Below are 20,606 nucleotides of genomic sequence, written 5' to 3'. Positions count from 1 at the left end.
CTCATACATCCGGTAATATTCACTCATCCGATGTATAATTTAATTAGTCAAACAATTTATTTACACATTTCAATGAAAATAATCTAATGTTTATTATGTTTTTATTTAAGGTTGTTGTATGACAGAGTGTTGCGCGGGACTGCATTGTCAAACAGATTCCGTTTCGTGTCTTCCGCCCATTGCAGCGGAATGACAATTGCTTCGGAACCGAAATCAGTTAGACAGCGCTTAGTCGATAGATTCATGTCCTCCGGCAATACAGAAAGTCTGATTCTTTGGGCGTAAAATATCCGACCAGTAGGGTTAGTTTCTCATTCTTGGTTCATCTAATCTTTGTTTCTTTTGCGTAGCAAAATTTTCATATAACCTATTTTTTAATTTATAGAGCACACTGGTTGTTGCTTGCTATCAACCCGATAAGAGAAGTGGTATATTTTCTGAATTGGGTAGATGGTGAGTGGAGCAATTATCCCGCTATGAAGAAAATGATTGATTTGTGAGTGGGATCGTTCTAAATATTCTTGTATATTTATATATTTAATTATTTGTGAGATTGATCTAAATATATGTTTTTATATTTTTGTTAGATCAATACAAGTGTTCCGAAGTCAACGAGACGCACAGGTATCCCGGACTAAATCAAACAACATTAATTGGATCAAAGTGCAGGTACATTATTTTTCACAATTTTGCTTATAATATTTATGCTACTTTATAAAACAAGACAACTATAAAATCTTATTTGTTTTTCTATGTAGTGTTCGATACAGCGAAACAGTTCAGATTGCGGATACTATGTTTTGAGGTTTATGAAAGAAATCCTTCAAATGAATCAATTAGAGATTCCAGTCACGGTATGGATTTATAACTTAATTAGATAACTTCTTATAAGTTATTACATTTAACTAAATCATTCTTATTATGTTTTTGTTCTGTAGTACTTTGACGAATTTCGTGCTGCTTCTTACACGAGACTTAAGTTGGAAGAAATCAAAGAGGATTTGTGTCAATTTTATATTCATCAGCTATTCATGTAGGATTTGTGTCGATTTGAAGTATAATATTATAGTACTCTAGGATATATGGTTACTATAATGATGTATATATATAATTTTGGAACTATAATGATGTATATATATATATAATTTTGGATATTATAATGGTATTATATTAGTATATATATAGTCCTACCTATGGTTGAAAATATATCTCGTCGAAAATATATTACAGGTCGAAAATATTACAGGTTGAAAATATATTAGAGGTCGAAAATATTACAGGTCGAACTGGGAGGCTGAAATTACAGGTTGCACTTTAAAATACCTCATTTAGCAACGACAGCGCTTTTAAAAAACGCTCTTAAAGGGCCACCTACTAAAGTGCTTTATTACTAAAAGCGCTGCCTAAGATTAAAAAAAAGAAAATAAAATAAAATAAACGCAACCTACGAAAGCGCTTTTGGAAAAGCGCTATTATAGAGGGGGCTACAAGAGCGCTTTTTCCAGAAAAAACGCTCTTATAAGGGGGTCTACCAGAGCGCTTTTTCTGGAAAAAGCGCTCTTATAGGGGGAGCTACCAGAGCGCTTTTCTAGAAAAAGCGCTCTTATAGGGGGGGCTACCAGACCGCTTTTAAAAGCGCTTTCGTTACCTACGCCAGCGCTGGCTTTGGCAGCGCTTTAAAGCGCTCTAAAAGCCCAAAATAAGCGCTGTCATTTGCCTTCCGTGTTGTAGTGAACCCTGCCATATAGGCGAGATTCGAGTTAACCCCTATTATTTTTTTTTTGAATTACCCCCTTAAAATATGAAAAGTTCTATGATTTATCCCTAGGACCCCTGTAAACTTATTTTTTTGATTTATCCCCCTGATTTTTCATTGTTTTTTACATGTTTAGGGATACCGTCACTACTAGAAAATTTGCTTTTAGTAACCGAAAAAGCTTAAAAATCGGTCACATTCTTTTTCATAAAATAAAATAAAATATTGTAATACCTAGGAATCAAACTTGTGACCTTCGTGTATTTTAATAACAACTTTCCACTACACCACTTAACAACTATTGTTATATTTTATATTTAAACATATATACATATAGTTTTTTATAAATATATTATATGTTAAAGCAATAAAAATATGAAAACTTTAGTAAAAATTTAAATTTCAAAGAGAATTAAAATCTTTAAAAAAAATGAAAAGGAAATAGCAAATTAATAAAGAGGATAAAAAAAGAAAAAGAAAACAAAAAATATTAGTGACCGAAATTTTGGTCTCTAATTTATATATAAAAATTAAATTGAATATCAAAATATTTTTTGTGACCGATTTAGTGACCACTTAAAATTGGCTCATGAATATTAAATTTTGGTGGCTAATTCAGTCACTATAGTCACTGAAATTTCGGCCACAAAATATTGGTCTATAAATCGGTGGCTGATTTATTTTAGTGACCGATTTAGTGACCTCTTAAAATTTGTTCATGAATATAAAATTTTGGTGGCTAATTCGGTCACTACAGTGACCAAAATTTTTCGGTCTCTAATTCGGTCACTAAAAGCGAATTTTCAAGTAGTGCGTAAAAATACAAGGGGTAACCCGAATCTCACCTATATAGCAGAGGATATACGTCTATTATCCCTAAAATATATAACCTAATCTACATGTCATTTTGTCACCTTAATCTTAAATGATGTTAATATAGAAAAATACATTCACGTACAAATCTTAATTGAATGTAAATATAGAAAAAATAGATTCACGTACAAATTTCATTCCTATTATATGAATTCAAAGGAACCTTGCCTATTATATGAATTCAAAATCTTTGCCAACGGATACGTCTCTTGATATTTGGAAAGTAGTTAATTTTAAAACAAAATTCTTATTTTAACGACCTTACCTATTATATGAATTGATTATTATTTTTCAGCCAAAAGATTTTATGTTGAAAAACAAAAGATTTGTTTTTGCAGTGACAGTATTATTATTATATATATGAACTCTAACATAACTTTTATTATCACACACATCTTGCATTTATTTGTTACTCTTTTTCTTTAGCTATTTTTTGTAGTCTTCATATATTTTTCATCTTTCAATTTTTTCATTCCTAGAAAATATGGCAGTCTCTCAAGAAGACATTGCTTATGAGATATTTTCTTGGTTACCCGCAAAAATCATTTTTAAATTTAAATTAACTTGCAGTTCATTTTCTAAATTTCCAGAAGAATCTCCTTTCAAAACAAAGCAATCTTGTAATTTGTTAGGGATGAGTGATGCGTGTTTCTTCCTCCAACATGATCAAATAAGTCAAAGATATCTAAAAAGGATTGAGTTTCACCATTTACCTAAAGAGCAACAACTTTCTGGTGTTCCTAACAATGTTTTGACGTTCTTATCAAACTCAGCTTGTATTCTAGCTTCTAGTAATGGTTTGCTTCTTTGTCATACCATTAATGAAGATCCAATTGAATTGTTTATTTGCAATCCAATTACAAAGTCTTGCTTTTTCATTCCTTCTCCTGAGTCATTTAGAAAAACCCATAACTTTTCTACTCTTAATGTCATGTTAGATTGTTCTAACAGCTCTTCTTCTGATGACCATTTCATATTGCTTTTAGAAAACACAGAAGAATGGTCACCAACTAGTTATGCATGCAATATATATCATGGAAAAGAAGGCGTGTGGAAATCAATGGAAAACAACTTTTTAAGTGGTGGTAGGAATATGAAATTTGACATGCCGGTGTTTTACAATGGAGCCGTTCACTTCATCTCAGATTGTGCGGATTACTTTATGAGATCGAGTCCTTTTTATAAACCTTACATAATGTCTTATAATTTTGAAAAAGGAACTTCAACTATTCTTAAATTGCCGAGGGAAGCTATAAAAGGTTTTCACATCGAGTGTGACATGGGCATATTTAATTGGGGTAAATTGACAAGTTTCTATAGTTCTATTTGTTTAGTGAAATTAAGAAAGTCTGTTTTTTCCATTTGGGTTTTAAAAGATTACAAGTCATGTTCATGGAAAAAGATATTGAAGGTTAGAGTGAATGCATTGGGGTTAGAAGAGAAAGATGCTCATGTTACCGGATTTACTGTCATGAATGGCAATATTTTAGTTTTTTCAACGGAACAAAAGATTTATAGTTGTGGTTTGGATGAAGAAACATTCATGATTGTTGAAGAAATAGGCTCACACAATTGTAGATCCAATCCTCGTTTTCTTTCTTACTCAAACACTCTCCGTTCATGTGGGACTAATGATGAAACCATGCCTTGCTAGAAACAAATAATGTATGCTGCAAAGTTTAGTAGATTAGCAGTGTTTCTTGAGAAGTTGTAATATCTGAATTTCATTTAATAAAATTCAAGGCATTAGTTATTAATTTTGAAATTATTATAGTTACTGTTTGATACAATCTCTTAATATATATAGTTATACAACTTGTCAATGCAAGAGTCAATAGGATGTGGAAGACCAACAGGTGGCTAAATAAAAATTAAAAACGTCATTAAGCATTTCTAAAAGGAAGAATATGATCACAACACATTGTTCATTAAGTTTATATAAAATCTTCTAAGTTAACATTTTAGTTTACGAAATTCATTTACTCAGCTTCATGGTTATTGCAACTCAGTCATCAGTTGATTGTTTGGAGAATGCTGAAGGTAATAAGAATGGATTTTGTCGTTCCCTAGTCATATGAGCACAAATACTGCATGATTAAAAAGATTCACTTCTCTTATCATTTCAAATACAATTTGTCGTAATTTTTCATATTTGAAGCTTCTATTATAAGATAATCTATATATACTCACATAGGTTGAATATAACATAAGATTCTTACAATATAGAAGTTAAAATTTGTGTAACAACTAAATATTTCATTTTATTTAGTGTTCAATATGTATCTGATAAGGTTATCTGATGTGAGAAGAGTCTATAAAAAGTATAAAAAAAAAACAAATGAGTTATATAATGTAATATAAATGCATTGAAAAATTAAATGATATATTTCATGCAGTTAAGCTATCGATCTCCATCAATAATAATTCTCAAACAATGTAATATTAATAACCCTTACATAATTGTATTTACACATGTTACATTCTTTCTTTAATATTTAATAGTCACCGAAATTGCTACGAATTTCTAAGATATTTTTAAATATAATGTGTATAAAATGGTATAAGAAATGTATTGCATGAAATTGCTACAATTTAATAGTCTGATTCTATTGCATGAAATGTATTGCCATGTTATAATGGAACATTTTTTACCAATAGGTATACGTTCTATTCTGCCAGAAAAAGTAAGAAGCGCAATAACTAAACTGTGTTTTTTCTTTAGGTCAATTTGCAGTAAGGTGATCGATCCCGCGATCTTACCTACATTGCAAAAAGAGATAGATGTTACTTTATGTGATCTTGAAATGTATTTTCCTCCCTCGTTTTTTGACATAATGGTTCATCTAGTCGTTCATCTTGTGAAAGAGACACAATTGTGCGGACCAGCTTATATGAGATGGATGTACCCTGCTGAACGTTATATGAAAATATTAAAAGGGTACGTGAAAAACAGAAGTCGACCGGAGGGTTGTATTGCCGAGCGATACATTGTTGAAGAAGCGGTTGAATTTTGTAATGATTTTCTGTCAAATGTTCAATCAATTGAACTCCCTAAATCTCACATTGTTGAACAACTAGGCGTCACTAATATGCACTCATACATCCGGTAATATTCACTCATCCGATGTATAATTTAATTAGTCGAACAATTTATTTACACATTTCAATGAAAATAATCTAATGTTTATTATGTTTTTATTTAGGGTTGTTGTATGACAGAGTGTTGCGCGGGACTGCATTGTCAAACAGATTCCGTTTCGTGTCTTCCGCCCATTGCAGCGGAATGACAATTGCTTCGGAACCGGAATCAGTTAGACAGCGCTTAGTCGATAGATTCATGTCCTCCGGCAATACAGAAAGTCTGATTCTTTGGGCGTATAATACCCGACCAGTAGGGTTAGTTTCTCATTCTTGGTTCATCTAATCTTTGTTTCTTTTGCGTAGCAAAATTTTCATATAACCTATTTTTTAATTTATAGAGCACACTGGTTGTTGCTTGCTATCAACCCGATAAGAGAAGTGGTATATTTTCTGAATTGGGTAGATGGTGAGTGGAGCAATTATCCCGCTATGAAGAAAATGATTGATTTGTGAGTGGGATCGTTCTAAATATTCTTGTATATTTATATATTTAATTATTTGTGAGATTGATCTAAATATATGCTTTTATATTTTTGTTAGATCAATACAAGTGTTCCGAAGTCAACGAGACGCACAAGTATCCCGGACTAAATCAAACAACATTATTTGGATCAAAGTGCAGGTACATTATTTTTCACAATTTTGCTTATAATATTTATGCTACTTTATAAAACAAGACAACTATAAAATCTTATTTGTTTTTCTATGTAGTGTTCGATACAACGAAACAGTTCAGATTGCGGATACTATGTTTTGAGGTTTATGAAAGAAATCCTTCAAATGAATCAATTAGAGATTCCAATCACGGTATGGATTTATAACTTAATTAGATAACTTCTTATAAGTTATTACATTTAACTAAATCATTCTTATTATGTTTTTGTTCTGTAGTACTTTGACGAATTCCGTGCTGCTTCTTACACGAGACTTAAGTTGGAAGAAATCAAAGAGGATTTGTGTCAATTTTATATTCATCAGCTATTCATGTAGGATTTGTGCCGATTTGAAGTATAATATTATAGTACTCTAGGATATATGGTTACTATAATGATGTATATATATAATTTTGGAACTATAATGATGTATATATATATAATTTTGGATATTATAATGGTATTATATTAGTATATATATAGTCCTACCTATGGTTGAAAATATATCTCGTCGAAAATATATTACAGGTCGAAAATATTACAGGTTGAAAATATATTAGAGGTCGAAAATATTACAGGTCGAACTGGGAGGCTGAAATTACAGGTTGCACTTTAAAATACCTCATTTAGCAACGACAGCACTTTTAAAAAACGCTCTTAAAGGGCCACCTACTAAAGTGCTTTATTACTAAAAGCGCTGCCTAAGATTAAAAAAAAGAAAATAAAATAAAATAAACGCAACCTACGAAAGCGCTTTTGGAAAAGCGCTATTATAGAGGGGGGCTACAAGAGCGCTTTTTCCAGAAAAAACGCTCTTATAGGGGGGTCTACCAGAGCGCTTTTTCTGGAAAAAGCGCTCTTATAGGGGGAGCTACCAGAGCGCTTTTCTAGAAAAAGCGCTCTTATAGGGGGGCTACCAGACCGCTTTTAAAAGCGCTTTCGTTACCTACGCCAGCGCTGGCTTTGGCAGCGCTTTAAAGCGCTCTAAAAGCCCAAAATAAGCGCTGTCGTTGGCCTTCCGTGTTGTAGTGGACCCTGCCATATAGGCGAGATTCGAGTTAACCCCTATTATTTTTTTTTTGAATTACCCCCTTAAAATATGAAAAGTTCTATGATTTATCCCTAGGACCCCTGTAAACTTATTTTTTTGATTTATCCCCCTGATTTTTCATTGTTTTTTACACGTTTAGGGATACCGTCACTACTAGAAAATTTGCTTTTAGTGACCGAAAAAGCTTAAAAATCGGTCACATTCTTTTTCATAAAATAAAATAAAATATTGTAATACCTAGGAATCAAACTTGTGACCTTCGTGTATTTTAATAACAACTTTCCACTACACCACTTAACAACTATTGTTATATTTTATATTTAAACATATATACATATAGTTTTTTATAAATATATTATATGTTAAAGCAATAAAAATATGAAAACTTTAGTAAAAATTTAAATTTCAAAGAGAATTAAAATCTTTAAAAAAAATGAAAAGGAAATAGAAAATTAATAAAGAGGATAAAAAAAGAAAAAGAAAACAAAAAATATTAGTGACCGAAATTTTGGTCTCTAATTTATATATAAAAATTAAATTGAATATCAAAATATTTTGTGTGACCGATTTAGTGACCACTTAAAATTGGCTCCTGAATATTAAATTTTGGTGGCTAATTCAGTTACTATAGTCACTGAAATTTCGGCCACAAAATCTGATTTATTTTAGTGACCGATTTAGTGACCTCTTAAAATTTGTTCATGAATATAAAATTTTGGTGGCTAATTCGGTCACTACAGTGACCAAAATTTTTCGGTCTCTAATTCGGTCACTAAAAGCGAATTTTCAAGTAGTGCGTAAAAATACAAGGGGTAACCCGAATCTCACCTATATAGCAGAGGATATACGTCTATTATCCCTAAAATATATAACCTAATCTACGTGTCATTTTGTCACCTTAATCTTAAATGATGTTAATATAGAAAAATACATTCACGTACAAATCTTAATTGAATGTAAATATAGAAAAAATAGATTAACGTACAAATTTCATTCCTATTATATGAATTCAAAGGAACCTTGCCTATTATATGAATTCAAAATCTTTGCCAACGGATACGTCTCTTGATATTTGGAAAGTAGTTAATTTTAAAACAAAATTCTTATTTTAACGACCTTACCTATTATATGAATTGATTATTATTTTTCAGCCAAAAGATTTTATGTTGAAAAACAAAAGATTTGTTTTTGCAGTGACAGTATTATTATTATATATATGAACTCTAACATAACTTTTATTATCACACACATCTTGCATTTATTTGTTACTCTTTTTCTTTAGCTATTTTTTGTAGTCTTCATATATTTTTCATCTTTCAATTTTTTCATTCCTAGAAAATATGGCAGTCTCTCAAGAAGACATTGCTTATGAGATATTTTCTTGGTTACCCGCAAAAATCATTTTTAAATTTAAATTAACTTGCAGTTCATTTTCTAAATTTCCAGAAGAATCTCCTTTCAAAACAAAGCAATCTTGTAATTTGTTAGGGATGAGTGATGCGTGTTTCTTCCTCCAACATGATCAAATAAGTCAAAGATATCTAAAAAGGATTGAGTTTCACCATTTACCTAAAGAGCAACAACTTTCTGGTGTTCCTAACAATGTTTTGACGTTCTTATCAAACTCAGCTTGTATTCTAGCTTCTAGTAATGGTTTGCTTCTTTGTCATACCATTAATGAAGATCCAATTGAATTGTTTATTTGCAATCCAATTACAAAGTCTTGCTTTTTCATTCCTTCTCCTGAGTCATTTAGAAAAACCCATAACTTTTCTACTCTTAATGTCATGTTAGATTGTTCTAACAGCTCTTCTTCTGATGACCATTTCATATTGCTTTTAGAAAACACAGAAGAATGGTCACCAACTAGTTATGCATGCAATATATATCATGGAAAAGAAGGCGTGTGGAAATCAATGGAAAACAACTTTTTAAGTGGTGGTAGGAATATGAAATTTGACATGCCGGTGTTTTACAATGGAGCCGTTCACTTCATCTCAGATTGTGCGGATTACTTTATGAGATCGAGTCCTTTTTATAAACCTTACATAATGTCTTATAATTTTGAAAAAGGAACTTCAACTATTCTTAAATTGCCGAGGGAAGCTATAAAAGGTTTTCACATCGAGTGTGACATGGGCATATTTAATTGGGGTAAATTGACAAGTTTCTATAGTTCTATTTGTTTAGTGAAATTAAGAAAGTCTGTTTTTTCCATTTGGGTTTTAAAAGATTACAAGTCATGTTCATGGAAAAAGATATTGAAGGTTAGAGTGAATGCATTGGGGTTAGAAGAGAAAGATGCTCATGTTACCGGATTTACTGTCATGAATGGCAATATTTTAGTTTTTTCAACGGAACAAAAGATTTATAGTTGTGGTTTGGATGAAGAAACATTCATGATTGTTGAAGAAATAGGCTCACACAATTGTAGATCCAATCCTCGTTTTCTTTCTTACTCAAACACTCTCCGTTCATGTGGGACTAATGATGAAACCATGCCTTGCTAGAAACAAATAATGTATGCTGCAAAGTTTAGTAGATTAGCAGTGTTTCTTGAGAAGTTGTAATATCGAAATTTCATTTAATAAAACTCAAAACATTAGTTATTAATTTTGAATTTATTATAGTTACTGTGTTTGATACAATCTCTTAATAATATAGTTATACGACTTGTCAATGCAAGAGTCAATAGGAATTTGAAGACCAACAGTACTGTGGCCAAATAAAAAAATAAAATGTCATTAAGCATTTCTAAAAGGAAGAATATGATCACAACAATAGTCATTAAGTTTGTATAAAATCTTCTACGTTAACATTTTGTTGATAATGTTTAAGGATGCACTGAACTAAAATCATGCCGAGCATGAAAGTTATTATGGAGAAGCACCGAGTCCGGGGTCCTTGGCTCAATCTTCAGAAAAAAAATCCAAATAACCATGTTTAAAAAATTATTTACACCGAAAACCATGTTTTCGGCAAAATTACGCATATGACCAGGTTTCAGAGGTGGCCTCCACGTAGGAGCCACCTTAGATGGCGCCAATGCCCATTTGTCCATAACATATGCGCCACCCAGGGTGGCTTCAATGTCCATTTTCCTCTTTTAAGCCACCTAGGGTGGCGCCAACATGCAAGTTCTTTTTTTTTTTGTTTTTTTTTTGTTTTTTTTTAATTATTTCTATATATATATTTATATTAATTATATTTTGTTTTTTGATTTTTTAAAAATTGTTTTAACATAATTTAAAAAACAATTAAATAAATAATGAAACACCACAACTCATTCATTCCAAACATTACAAATACGAGAAATGGAGAAACAACATTACAAATACGGTCATACAGTTCAAACATTACAAATACGGTAAAAAAAAGATAATTTTTAAAACATGCATATTATGCTATTCACGACCCCTCCGACCATGACCCCTCCGACCCGGAGCCGGACCATGACCCCTCTCACCGCCAGTTCCGCAATCTGGAACTGTTCGAATCCGGTTGGAAGGATCTCGACGACCCACTTCTCCACGACCCCCCCTATTCCTTGGTTGTTCTTGTTGTGTCTGGGTAGGTGGTCCTCGGATTAGCCCCTCCATGCGCTCATTGGACATGTATTCTTGTATGCTGCTGTCAAATAGTCGGGTCCCCATGCCCTCAAAGATTGGTCTTGGCGGTGGAGTTGCGTCATATGGCCGGTAAAACCCAGCGCTTGATTGACCTTGGAAAAATGGCATTGTTTGTTGGGGTGTGGTGTACCCATATTGTTGGTGTTGTGAAAATTGGGGTGTGGGGTATCCATGTTGTTGGTACTGTGACGATTGAGTGGTCATTTGCTCGTTTGGGTCGTAATCGTCATCTAGACCTTCGTCGGGGCTGGGTTGCCTATTGTAGTTGGAGGGGCCGGCGTCGCCGTGTTGTTGGGTGAAGCCCCATGATTGTTGCTGGATGGGTTGCCTAGTGGAGGTGGAGGGGCCGGCGTCGTAGTGTTGTTGGGTGAAGCCCCATGATTGTTGTTGGACAGGTAGCCTAGTGGAGGGGTCGGCGTCATGGAGTTGTTGGGTGAAGCCCCATGATTGTTGTTGGATGGGTTGACTTTGGTAGGGCGTTGTTGGTGTTGTTTGATATTCTTCATGGTAAGGTTGTTCGGATGTTTGGCGTTGTCGGCGTTGCTGGCGTTGTTGGCGTTGTTGGGGTGGTTGTTGGGGTGGTTGTTGTGCGTATTGTTGTTGGCGGGGGTCGTGTAGGTAGTAGGGGTCGGACACATACATATCGGGGGTTGTGACTGTTCTAAACCAAGCAACGTATTCCGCGGTTGGAAACATAGGGAGTTGGGCAACAGGGAATTGTAGCAGACGGCTGCGACGCTGCTTCCACATCTCACAAAATTCAGGTGCGAATGTACGATAATCTGCGTGGTCCCATTGATTGTTAACTCTTTTAATATGCCAGCGATCCAAATCAGTGGGGGGATCCGGGATTGGTTGATGCATGCCAAACTGTAGTCTCACACGGTCAGATTGGTGCATCTCCACGATGTTGAACCTTATTATAGGTGTCACTGTAGTCCAAACTTCCCGGTCACTCTCGTTTGGCTCATGGTCTAGCAACAAGTATGGTCTCCAATTAAACTGCGTAGGAGAAAAAATAACATATTATTAAAAAAGATGATGGATTGTAATACATCTATATGATCATATAAAAGTTTAGGGGTAATACATCTTCAGCTCGGAGGTGATCAATTAGGTCCCGATACAAAATAACACTCCCCCTCGGATTCTTACTGTAATCCAATTTAGGACCACAGAACCTAACAAAAAAAGAGCAAAAATGTTATTTCAGATTTTTATGTAAAAGAGAGTTAGCGTTCAAGGGATAGCGTTGAAAAAGACGTACCTTGTTGCATAAGGGAACGTGTAGTTGTTCCTGCCTGCAGGGGATAGCGTCGGCAGTCTCCACCAACCCCATACTTGTAGGAGGAACGCACATCCATAGAAGGTGCACTTCTCGGCAACCGCGTTCTTACAAAGAGATTGGTATAACATCGCCAAAACGGCGGACCCCCAACTATATTTCCTAATCTTGCTAATACTATCAAATTTACTTAAATAAAAAAAGTTGACAGTGTTACTTGTCGACTCCGAGAATAAAAATTTACCAAACATCAGCATTATATAGACCTTAGTCATTAACCAAACATGCTCCTCGGTAGAGTTGTCCATCAAGACGAGTTCATCATAATAAGCTCTAAGGGAGGCCAGACTGATACCTTGGCCTCTTGAACCTTGAGTAGGCACAACTAGATCTCTTCCTAACACTCTCTCACACAGTGAATTAGCATGTTGAACAGATCCATTAACAGCCTTGCCATCAATGGGCAGACCAAGCAACATATAAACATCCTCTAGAGTAACAGTACACTCACCTATTGGAAGATGAAACGTGTGGGTTTCAGGCCTCCATCGCTCTTGTAAGGCAAGGATGAATTTTCTGTCTATGGTGTTGTTGTGCATTTTTATGATATGTCCGAAACCACATGCTTGTAGATTCAGAATAATCCTCTCGTCGGGTTCAACATAAGCGTGAGACCGTGTACGGAATCGGTCAACAACCTAAGAACCACAAATAAATCGATTAAACTGGATGTCATATACGCATAGATGTTTAGAAATAAATAAGTATGAACTTACAAATGTCGCCAAGTTTGCTCTAGTTCCTCTGTGTGTTTCATCCATGGTAAGAAGTTGTTGAGCCATTTTCAAGAACTCTTTAACTTTTCTGCGGATTTGAAAATGCAAAGTGGTTTTTTGAAGAAGAAGAAGAAGATATGTTGGTGAAAAGAAAGTATTCTATGAGAGTATTTATAGAGGGGTGGTGGTTGCTGATGTTTAGTGCATGATGGCCAAGTGGTGAGCATGCATGTGATACAGATATCAAAGTGATAAAGATGGGTTCACATGCATTCTGTGTTGAATTGACCATGCATTCCCGTGTTTTGTGCTGAATTGTCTAAGCATGCATGCATTAATTGTTTCTGGCAGAATAGACTAGGCCTGCATCCCGTGTTCGGTGCTGAATTGTCTAAGCATGCATGCATACAGTATTTTGATGCAGGTAGATCACATGCTGGCGGATTAGATTAGGGTTTTGGCAGTGGGGACCACTAGACAAAATTAGGGCAAAAAAAAAACAAAAAAAAAAGAAAATGCACTAATGCGCCACCCCAGGTGGCGCCATTCTGTTAAATTTTGGACTAATGCGCCACCCCAGGTGGCGCAAACATGCAACCCATTTTTTTTTCCAAAATTAGGGTTAGGGTTTTCTATGTTACTTTTTGTATTTTTAGGGTTTAGGGGTTTCTAGCCGTTGTTTCACCGAAAATAATTAGCATACAGTCTTCGCATGTGATTGTACAGTGTGCACTGCTCAGTATGGTTGTGTCTGGTCAAGTCGGCAAAGCTGCAGTTCACCAGTGTCAAGCACACCTCAAATCAACTCAGTACGTTTGTGACGATTCAGGCATTCATTTTCCATCAACTTTATTCGCATGTGATTGTACAGTATGCACTGCTCAGTGTGATGGAGTCTGGTCAAGTCGACTGTGCAGCAGTTCACCAGTGTCATAATGATCTCAACTCAACACAGTAAGTTTGTGATGATAAAAGCATACCTCTAATGTGGAAAATAACATAACTCATTACACATCTCATTTCACAACTGAAATAACACTTTTTACCCACTCAACAATGGCCCCTCCACAATACATTATCAACGCTCATGTTTTTGGCGAGACATATGACAACGAAGAAGTTGGTTTTCTGTTTAGAAACACCGAGGTTAAACGATTTTGTTTAAGCAGAAAAGCAAATTTCAGTTACTTCAAAGGGAGATTAGAGACGAAGCTTGCAATGGGTGGTGTATCCCAGATTTTTTACCAATATCGATTTCTTCGTGGGGACAACCCGGTCAAGTTTATCCAAGTTGAGATCAAAGACGATGAAGACATGCAGAATATGTTCGCCAATCATGAGTATTCTGGTTACGACTGCATAGAACTGTATGTTACTCTACCAGAAGTTGAACCCACACAAATGGTTGAGTCACAAGTCATTGATGCACTTGGAGACGAGCAAGCAGAGGTCGACGTTGTAGATGAAGAAGAAGAAGCACCGAAAATAGAAGTTGATAACTTGGTCAACGAGGAAAGTGAAGATGAACCGGAAGTTGTTGTACCACGAGATCAAGTGCATATGCCTCCAGCGCACATGAGGAACTTGAATTTTGATGGGGATGACGAACCATCGACTGATATTTTCTATGATCCATACACTCAAACAGATCAACGGTTAAAAGTAGGAGACAGATTTCGTTCTAAGGAGGCATGTATCATGGCCATAAAAAGATTTCATATGGCAAACAATGTTGATTTTAGAGTTGATCGCGCCAATGTCGAAAGGTACAAAATTTATTGTAGAAACACTGATTGTGGATTCAGGTTGCATGCATCATACAGGAAGAGAAGTGATTCATGGGTTATAGGATATATTTCCCAAGATCACACATGTGTTAACACAAATGTTTCACAAGATCACCGTAAGCTAAGTTATGACATTATTTGTCAAGAAATCTTGCCTCTAGTTGAAAAAGATCCACCGTTAAAGGTGAAAACGATAATCTCTCATATCGTTGCAACATACAACTACACTCCGTCTTATAGAAAGGCGTGGCTGGCGAAGACCAAAGCGATCGAAGTTGTGTATGGAAATTGGGAGGATTCGTACAAACGACTCCCACATTTCTTATATGCGCTTCAAATTTATACTCCTGGAACCGTTACTATTTTAGAGACCCTTCCGGCGCAATCTCCAGACGGAACGTCCCTTCAAGGAAATGTGATATTCCAATTCGAGGATTTTCATATTGCAAACCAATTCTTCAAATAGATGGAACTTGGTTGTACGGAAAATATAAAGGCACCATGTTGATGGTTGTGGCTCAAGACGGAAATATTAACATCTTTCCTGTTGCGTTCGCTCTTGTGGAAGGAGAAACTGCTAGAGGTTGGGGTTTCTTTCTCAGAAATCTTCGGACACACGTTGCCCCCCAACCTGGACTTTGCTTGATTTCAGACAGACATGCTGCCATCGAGAGTGCGTACAACAATCCAGCAAACGGGTGGCAAAACCCAACATCAACGCATGTTTACTGTATTCGACACATTGCACAAAATTTCATGCGGGAGATAAAGGACAGGGCTCTTCGGAAGACTCTTGTCAATGCCGGATATGCGTTGACTCAACCAACGTTCCAATATTATCGCCAAGAAATTGTAGCGGCAAATCCAGATGCAGGCAGATGGGTAGACAATCTTGCTAGAGAGAAATGGACCAGATCATACGACAACGGGAAGCGATGGGGGCACATGACTACGAATCTTGTGGAGTCTATGAACGGGGTGTTTAAGGGCATCAGACACCTTCCGGTTACTGCCTTGGTGGAAGCAACATACTATAGGATGGCTTCTCTTTTCGCAAGAAGAGGTGAGCGTTGGAATGCAGTTATAGAATCCGGACAATTATGGAGCGAAACATGCGTCAAATTCATGAAAGAGAAATCTGCCAAAGCCAACAGCCACATTGTGACATCTTTCAATCGATTCAACCGGACCTTCAGTGTTAAAGAAACAATTGACCATAACGAGGGCCTTCCGAGACAACAATACAGGGTTCTTATAGATGAAGGGTGGTGCGATTGTGGAAAGTTTCAAGCCTTTCGGATGCCATGCTCTCATGTAATTGCAGCATGTTCATATGCACATCAAGATCCGTTAGCACTTTTATCTCCCATTTACAAGGCGGATACCTTGCTCGGGGTGTACAACAACTCATTTCAAGTGATGGCAAAGGAGGATTATTGGCCTGCGTATGAAGGGGACGTGGTTTGGCATAATGATAACATGCGGAGAAAGAAAAGAGGTCGCCCGAACAGCACCCGGATCACAACCGAGATGGATCATGAGAAAATGGTACGAAAGTGTAGCATATGTCGTGAAGTCGGGCACAATAAAAATACCTGTCCTAACCGTGGATCAAATTCCACCAACAATTAGTTGTATGTCATTTGTATTTTGTATCTGTATTTTTATTGATAATGTTTTTGTATTTGTATTTGTATTAGTATTTGTATTTGTATTTGTATTTGTATTTGTATTTGTATTTCTATTGGTTATGTATTTGTATTATCCTTTATTAAATCAACTAGTTATGTCTTTGTCTCGTTGTGAAATTGTCTTCATGGCCCATGCTGCCACTCTTTATTTTGGACAGTCAAATACGCATGCTTTCGTCTAGTCCCATCAAGTCAGTCATTGATCAGTGTGTCTGCATTTATCATACATGTTAGGCGTGCTTGTAAACAGTACGCAACATCATTACTTTTTTCTACCCACTACTATTATAAATTAGTGGCTCCTATGGTTGAGTTTACACACAGATACACAAACTCCAAATACCAAACAATCACACAAACACAACCATGCCTCGCCGGACAACCATTAGGCCAGATGGATGTCACCGGACAACAGAGTTGCCGCCCCAGAGATCAACATGGCGTGCCGAACCTGAACCGGAGTATCGCAGAAGGACCGGACATGTCATATTCTCCGCCGTCAAACCTCCCATGCCGGTTACGTTTTGGAATATCTCTTCCGTCGAGCAACTCAAGAGGACTCTCCTGAGATTTTTAGAGGGGGAGTACGAAGCCGGCGAACAGATAAGAAGCATCAAGAGGCTTAAAATAAGGGTCGATGCTGTGACGGGAGCAACGATAACTTTCTGGGATAACGTGGAATACGACATTGATGCCATTCAAATGATGCATGGACCTAATGACATTGTTTTAACCGTGGTGATTTCTTAGATGTTTTACTTTATCTTTTTCTGTTGGTTATTTTCTATGTACCTTTTAATTAATGAATGAACTACTGTTTTCCGTGAACGCTCGAGTTAGGTGATTCACTGATCTTATCTGTTGCAATTTAATATATATATTTTTTTAATACTTTAAAATAATAACAATTTTATAAATAATAAAAAAAAATTTAAAAAAAAATAGTATAGAAACAATTAAAAAAAAAACAAAAAAAAAAAGAACATGCACATAGGCGCCACCCTAGGTGGCTTAAAAGAGAAAAATGTACATTGAAGCCACCCTGGGTGGCGCATAGGTTCAATTAAAATAGGCATTGGCGCCACCTGAGGTGGCTCCTACGTGGAGACCACCTCTGAAACCTGGTCATATGCGTAATTTTGCCGAAAACATGGTTTTTGGTGTAAATTATTTATTAAACGTGGTTATTTGGATTTTTTTTCCAATCTTCACTTGCTTTAAATTTAGCGTTAATTATGCTAGGGGTCCTTACAAAAACGCGACCCTCCACTTTTAGTCCCTGTAAAAATTTTCTTAGAAAAATGGTCCCTACAAAATTAGACGTCAGGATATATTGTCCCTCCCGTTAGTTTTCACTAACGGAGGGTGACGTGGCTTGCCAACTGTATGTTTTCATTTGACACGTTGGAGCCCCATTATAATTACGCAAGAAACCCTAATTGTCCCCTCTCATTGCCTCATTCTCCCTCTCACCCATTTATCGTCTTCTTCCTTCTTCATTGTTCCAACTAATATTCTTCTTCAAATAGAGGCAATTCGGTTTCAGCAGTACATTCAACAAGTGTGAGCAATCGTAGATGGAGAATGTGTGCCTGCAATGTTCGTATGACATCATATCGCTGCAAGAACGGCCGTAATCGAGGAAGACTTTTCTGGAGATGTCCCTTTTGGCAAAGCGATGAAACGTGCAACCTCTTCGAATGGGATGATGATATGGAACCAGGGCATAACATAATGGAGAGTTTAAATGAAGAATGGACAGATGATTCAACTAAGACAAGGGAGATGCAATCTGTTGAAGCCTTGAAGGAGTTATATGAGTCAGCAATGAAGAAGAATGTTGAATTGCATATCCAACAGAAGTCAGAGGGATTTTATGGAAAGATGAAGACAATTTGCTTAGCAATTTTGTTCATGGTTAATTTGTATTTGCTAATGAAATGTAAATGTTAAGGATCATGTGCAAGTTTAAGTTTTCCTAAACCTGTGTAATGTGTAATGTTTAATTTTAAGTTTTCTGTAATGTGTAATGTTCAATTTTAAGTTTCTGAAATTGAATGCAATGTTGTGAAATTGAATGCAATGTTCTATAAGACCTCTAACTTGACAGGTTCCATAGTGACCTATAATCATGTTGGCAATGTTACAATTTGTGTATGTGTTTACGGTGATTTCCGGTAAACAACCGCTAGTCTTCCAAACTATAATAAATATGATTTGGTTACTTGCAGGATCGACTAGATTGATCCTAGGACACATAGTCAAGAAGATTGTCATCAACGTTCATTCGGACCATATTCATTATTTGTCTTCTTCGATAAGCTTTGTTCGATTAAAGAACAAATAGTCTTGACAATCACTTTGTTATAAATGTGACTTCAATGAAAAGATAAGTAACATAACATAGAAAATTAAAAAGACTATTGAAACGTAAAGAATCTTAAACTGCAGAAATGTAAAAGACTTTGAAAGTAAATAGCATGAAAGTAATTCGAAAGTAAATGACGTTAAAGTAAAGATACAGAAATGTAAATGGCAAGAAGTAAACGAAATGCAGTAATTCTGGAAGATAAAAACAAACAAAAGATAATACACATGTATTAAAATGGTGGTGTCATACGTACATTTTCTCAGCGAACTCTTTCTCTTAACGCTTGATACTTGAGTAAATATGTGAGTGATTTGTACAAAATGAACACACGGAATCCTAACATTTAGACTCCTATTTATACTAGTTTCGACCTTAACGGTCCTATACTAATCCGCTGCCACGTTTCTCATAAGGACTTCTAGCGATGCCATCTGTTACTTGGACAGTTACGAAACCGTCTTCGAATTTCAAATCTTCCCGCCTGAGCCTGTCTTCGACGCGTGGCAGTGTATTAAACAAACACTACGAAAAAACACGCTAAGTAGTAATACTTGAATATATTTACAAATTTGTCTAAGTCCCCGAAGACACATACTTTTCACTAGCTTTCAGTATTCATTATCTTCATAGCGAACTTAGAAATCTTTACTCTCGAAGCATGGCCATCAGTAGCCATTCTTTTATTTTTAAGGGATGGCCATCAGTAACCATCTTTCCTTCGATCTTCTACTTCTTCGAAGGATAAATAATATAAAACGAAATCTTCAGCTAACAAATTGCCCCCAATAAATGCATGTTTCGAGAGTCAACAGAAATAGGCGTTTCTTGTTATTATAAGATTTCGTTCTTTATTGATCTTTGAGAGTTCCAAGACTGCTGACTAACGTCATAATCATAGATGACCCTGTTTCCGAAACGTCTTGTCATTTTCAAAGATGTCTTCTCATAACTTACATTCCCACGTTTTAACCTTACTTCTTGATCATTACTCCTACATACTAGGAGTGAAGCTAACTTTATTCGACCGCCGTTAAATTAAATCACCAGCCGCCACGTGTTCTTTGGATTTTACCCAAAAGATTTAAAAAAAAAAAGGTTTCCGTTAAACCTTTAAATACTTGGTCTTGCACTTCTACACAACCTTTTATTCCTATTTCCTCATCTTCTTCAAAAAATCCAAACATCTTCAATCTCTTCAAAATCTTGTTCTCTTAATCAGAAATTTCTCTATGGCTTCATCTTCAAATGTTCTTCAACCTGCTCTGAAGCTCCAATCAACAACACGATCTGGGGAACAAGAGCACGTTCAAAACCCTAACACCGAAGAAATACGCGCTATTTACGCTTCCCAGGTAATCATTCCCTTTGAACTTTCTGGAAAATCTCTCGCTTTTATGGGTCCATTACCAGGTGAAAATATCCCATCTCTGAATAAATTCTTCCCTGCTTATTACAAGACCAGACCATTAGTTAGCAAAATTAGGATAGATGAAGATGGCTGTTCTCCCTCAGGAAAATCTGCTAACATGGAAGAAACTCCAACTGTAACTCCTTTAGCTTTAGCGAAAATTAGGGTAAACTATATGACCAACT

General features: G+C 35.7%; 2 protein-coding genes and 1 long non-coding RNA gene across 3 annotated transcripts; 2 read left to right on the top strand and 1 right to left on the bottom strand.

The window, feature by feature from the left end:
• Positions 1-3,113: 3,113 nt before the first annotated feature.
• Positions 3,114-4,283, top strand: LOC131632782 (uncharacterized). Its single transcript, XM_058903511.1, has one exon. It carries the CDS (start codon positions 3,114-3,116, stop codon positions 4,281-4,283), a length of 1,170 nt encoding a protein of 389 aa, XP_058759494.1.
• A 4,531-nt stretch (positions 4,284-8,814) lies between these two features.
• LOC131632781 (uncharacterized) lies at positions 8,815-9,984 on the top strand. Its single transcript, XM_058903510.1, has one exon. It carries the CDS (start codon positions 8,815-8,817, stop codon positions 9,982-9,984), a length of 1,170 nt encoding a protein of 389 aa, XP_058759493.1.
• Positions 9,985-11,988: 2,004 nt separating this feature from the next.
• Positions 11,989-12,476, bottom strand: LOC131632770 (uncharacterized). Its single transcript, XR_009293130.1, has 3 exons — positions 12,371-12,476; positions 12,194-12,284; positions 11,989-12,105 (listed from the first exon to the last, which is right to left on the bottom strand). It is a non-coding gene; the product is annotated as an uncharacterized LOC131632770 (long non-coding RNA).
• Between the last annotated feature and the right edge of the window lie 8,130 nt (positions 12,477-20,606).

This window comes from Vicia villosa, unplaced genomic scaffold (assembly GCF_029867415.1).
Source record: "Vicia villosa cultivar HV-30 ecotype Madison, WI unplaced genomic scaffold, Vvil1.0 ctg.001020F_1_1, whole genome shotgun sequence".
NCBI classification, from domain to species: domain Eukaryota; kingdom Viridiplantae; phylum Streptophyta; class Magnoliopsida; order Fabales; family Fabaceae; genus Vicia; species Vicia villosa.
Note: the sequence above shows the minus strand (reverse complement) of the source record. Positions and strands in the feature narration are given on the sequence as shown.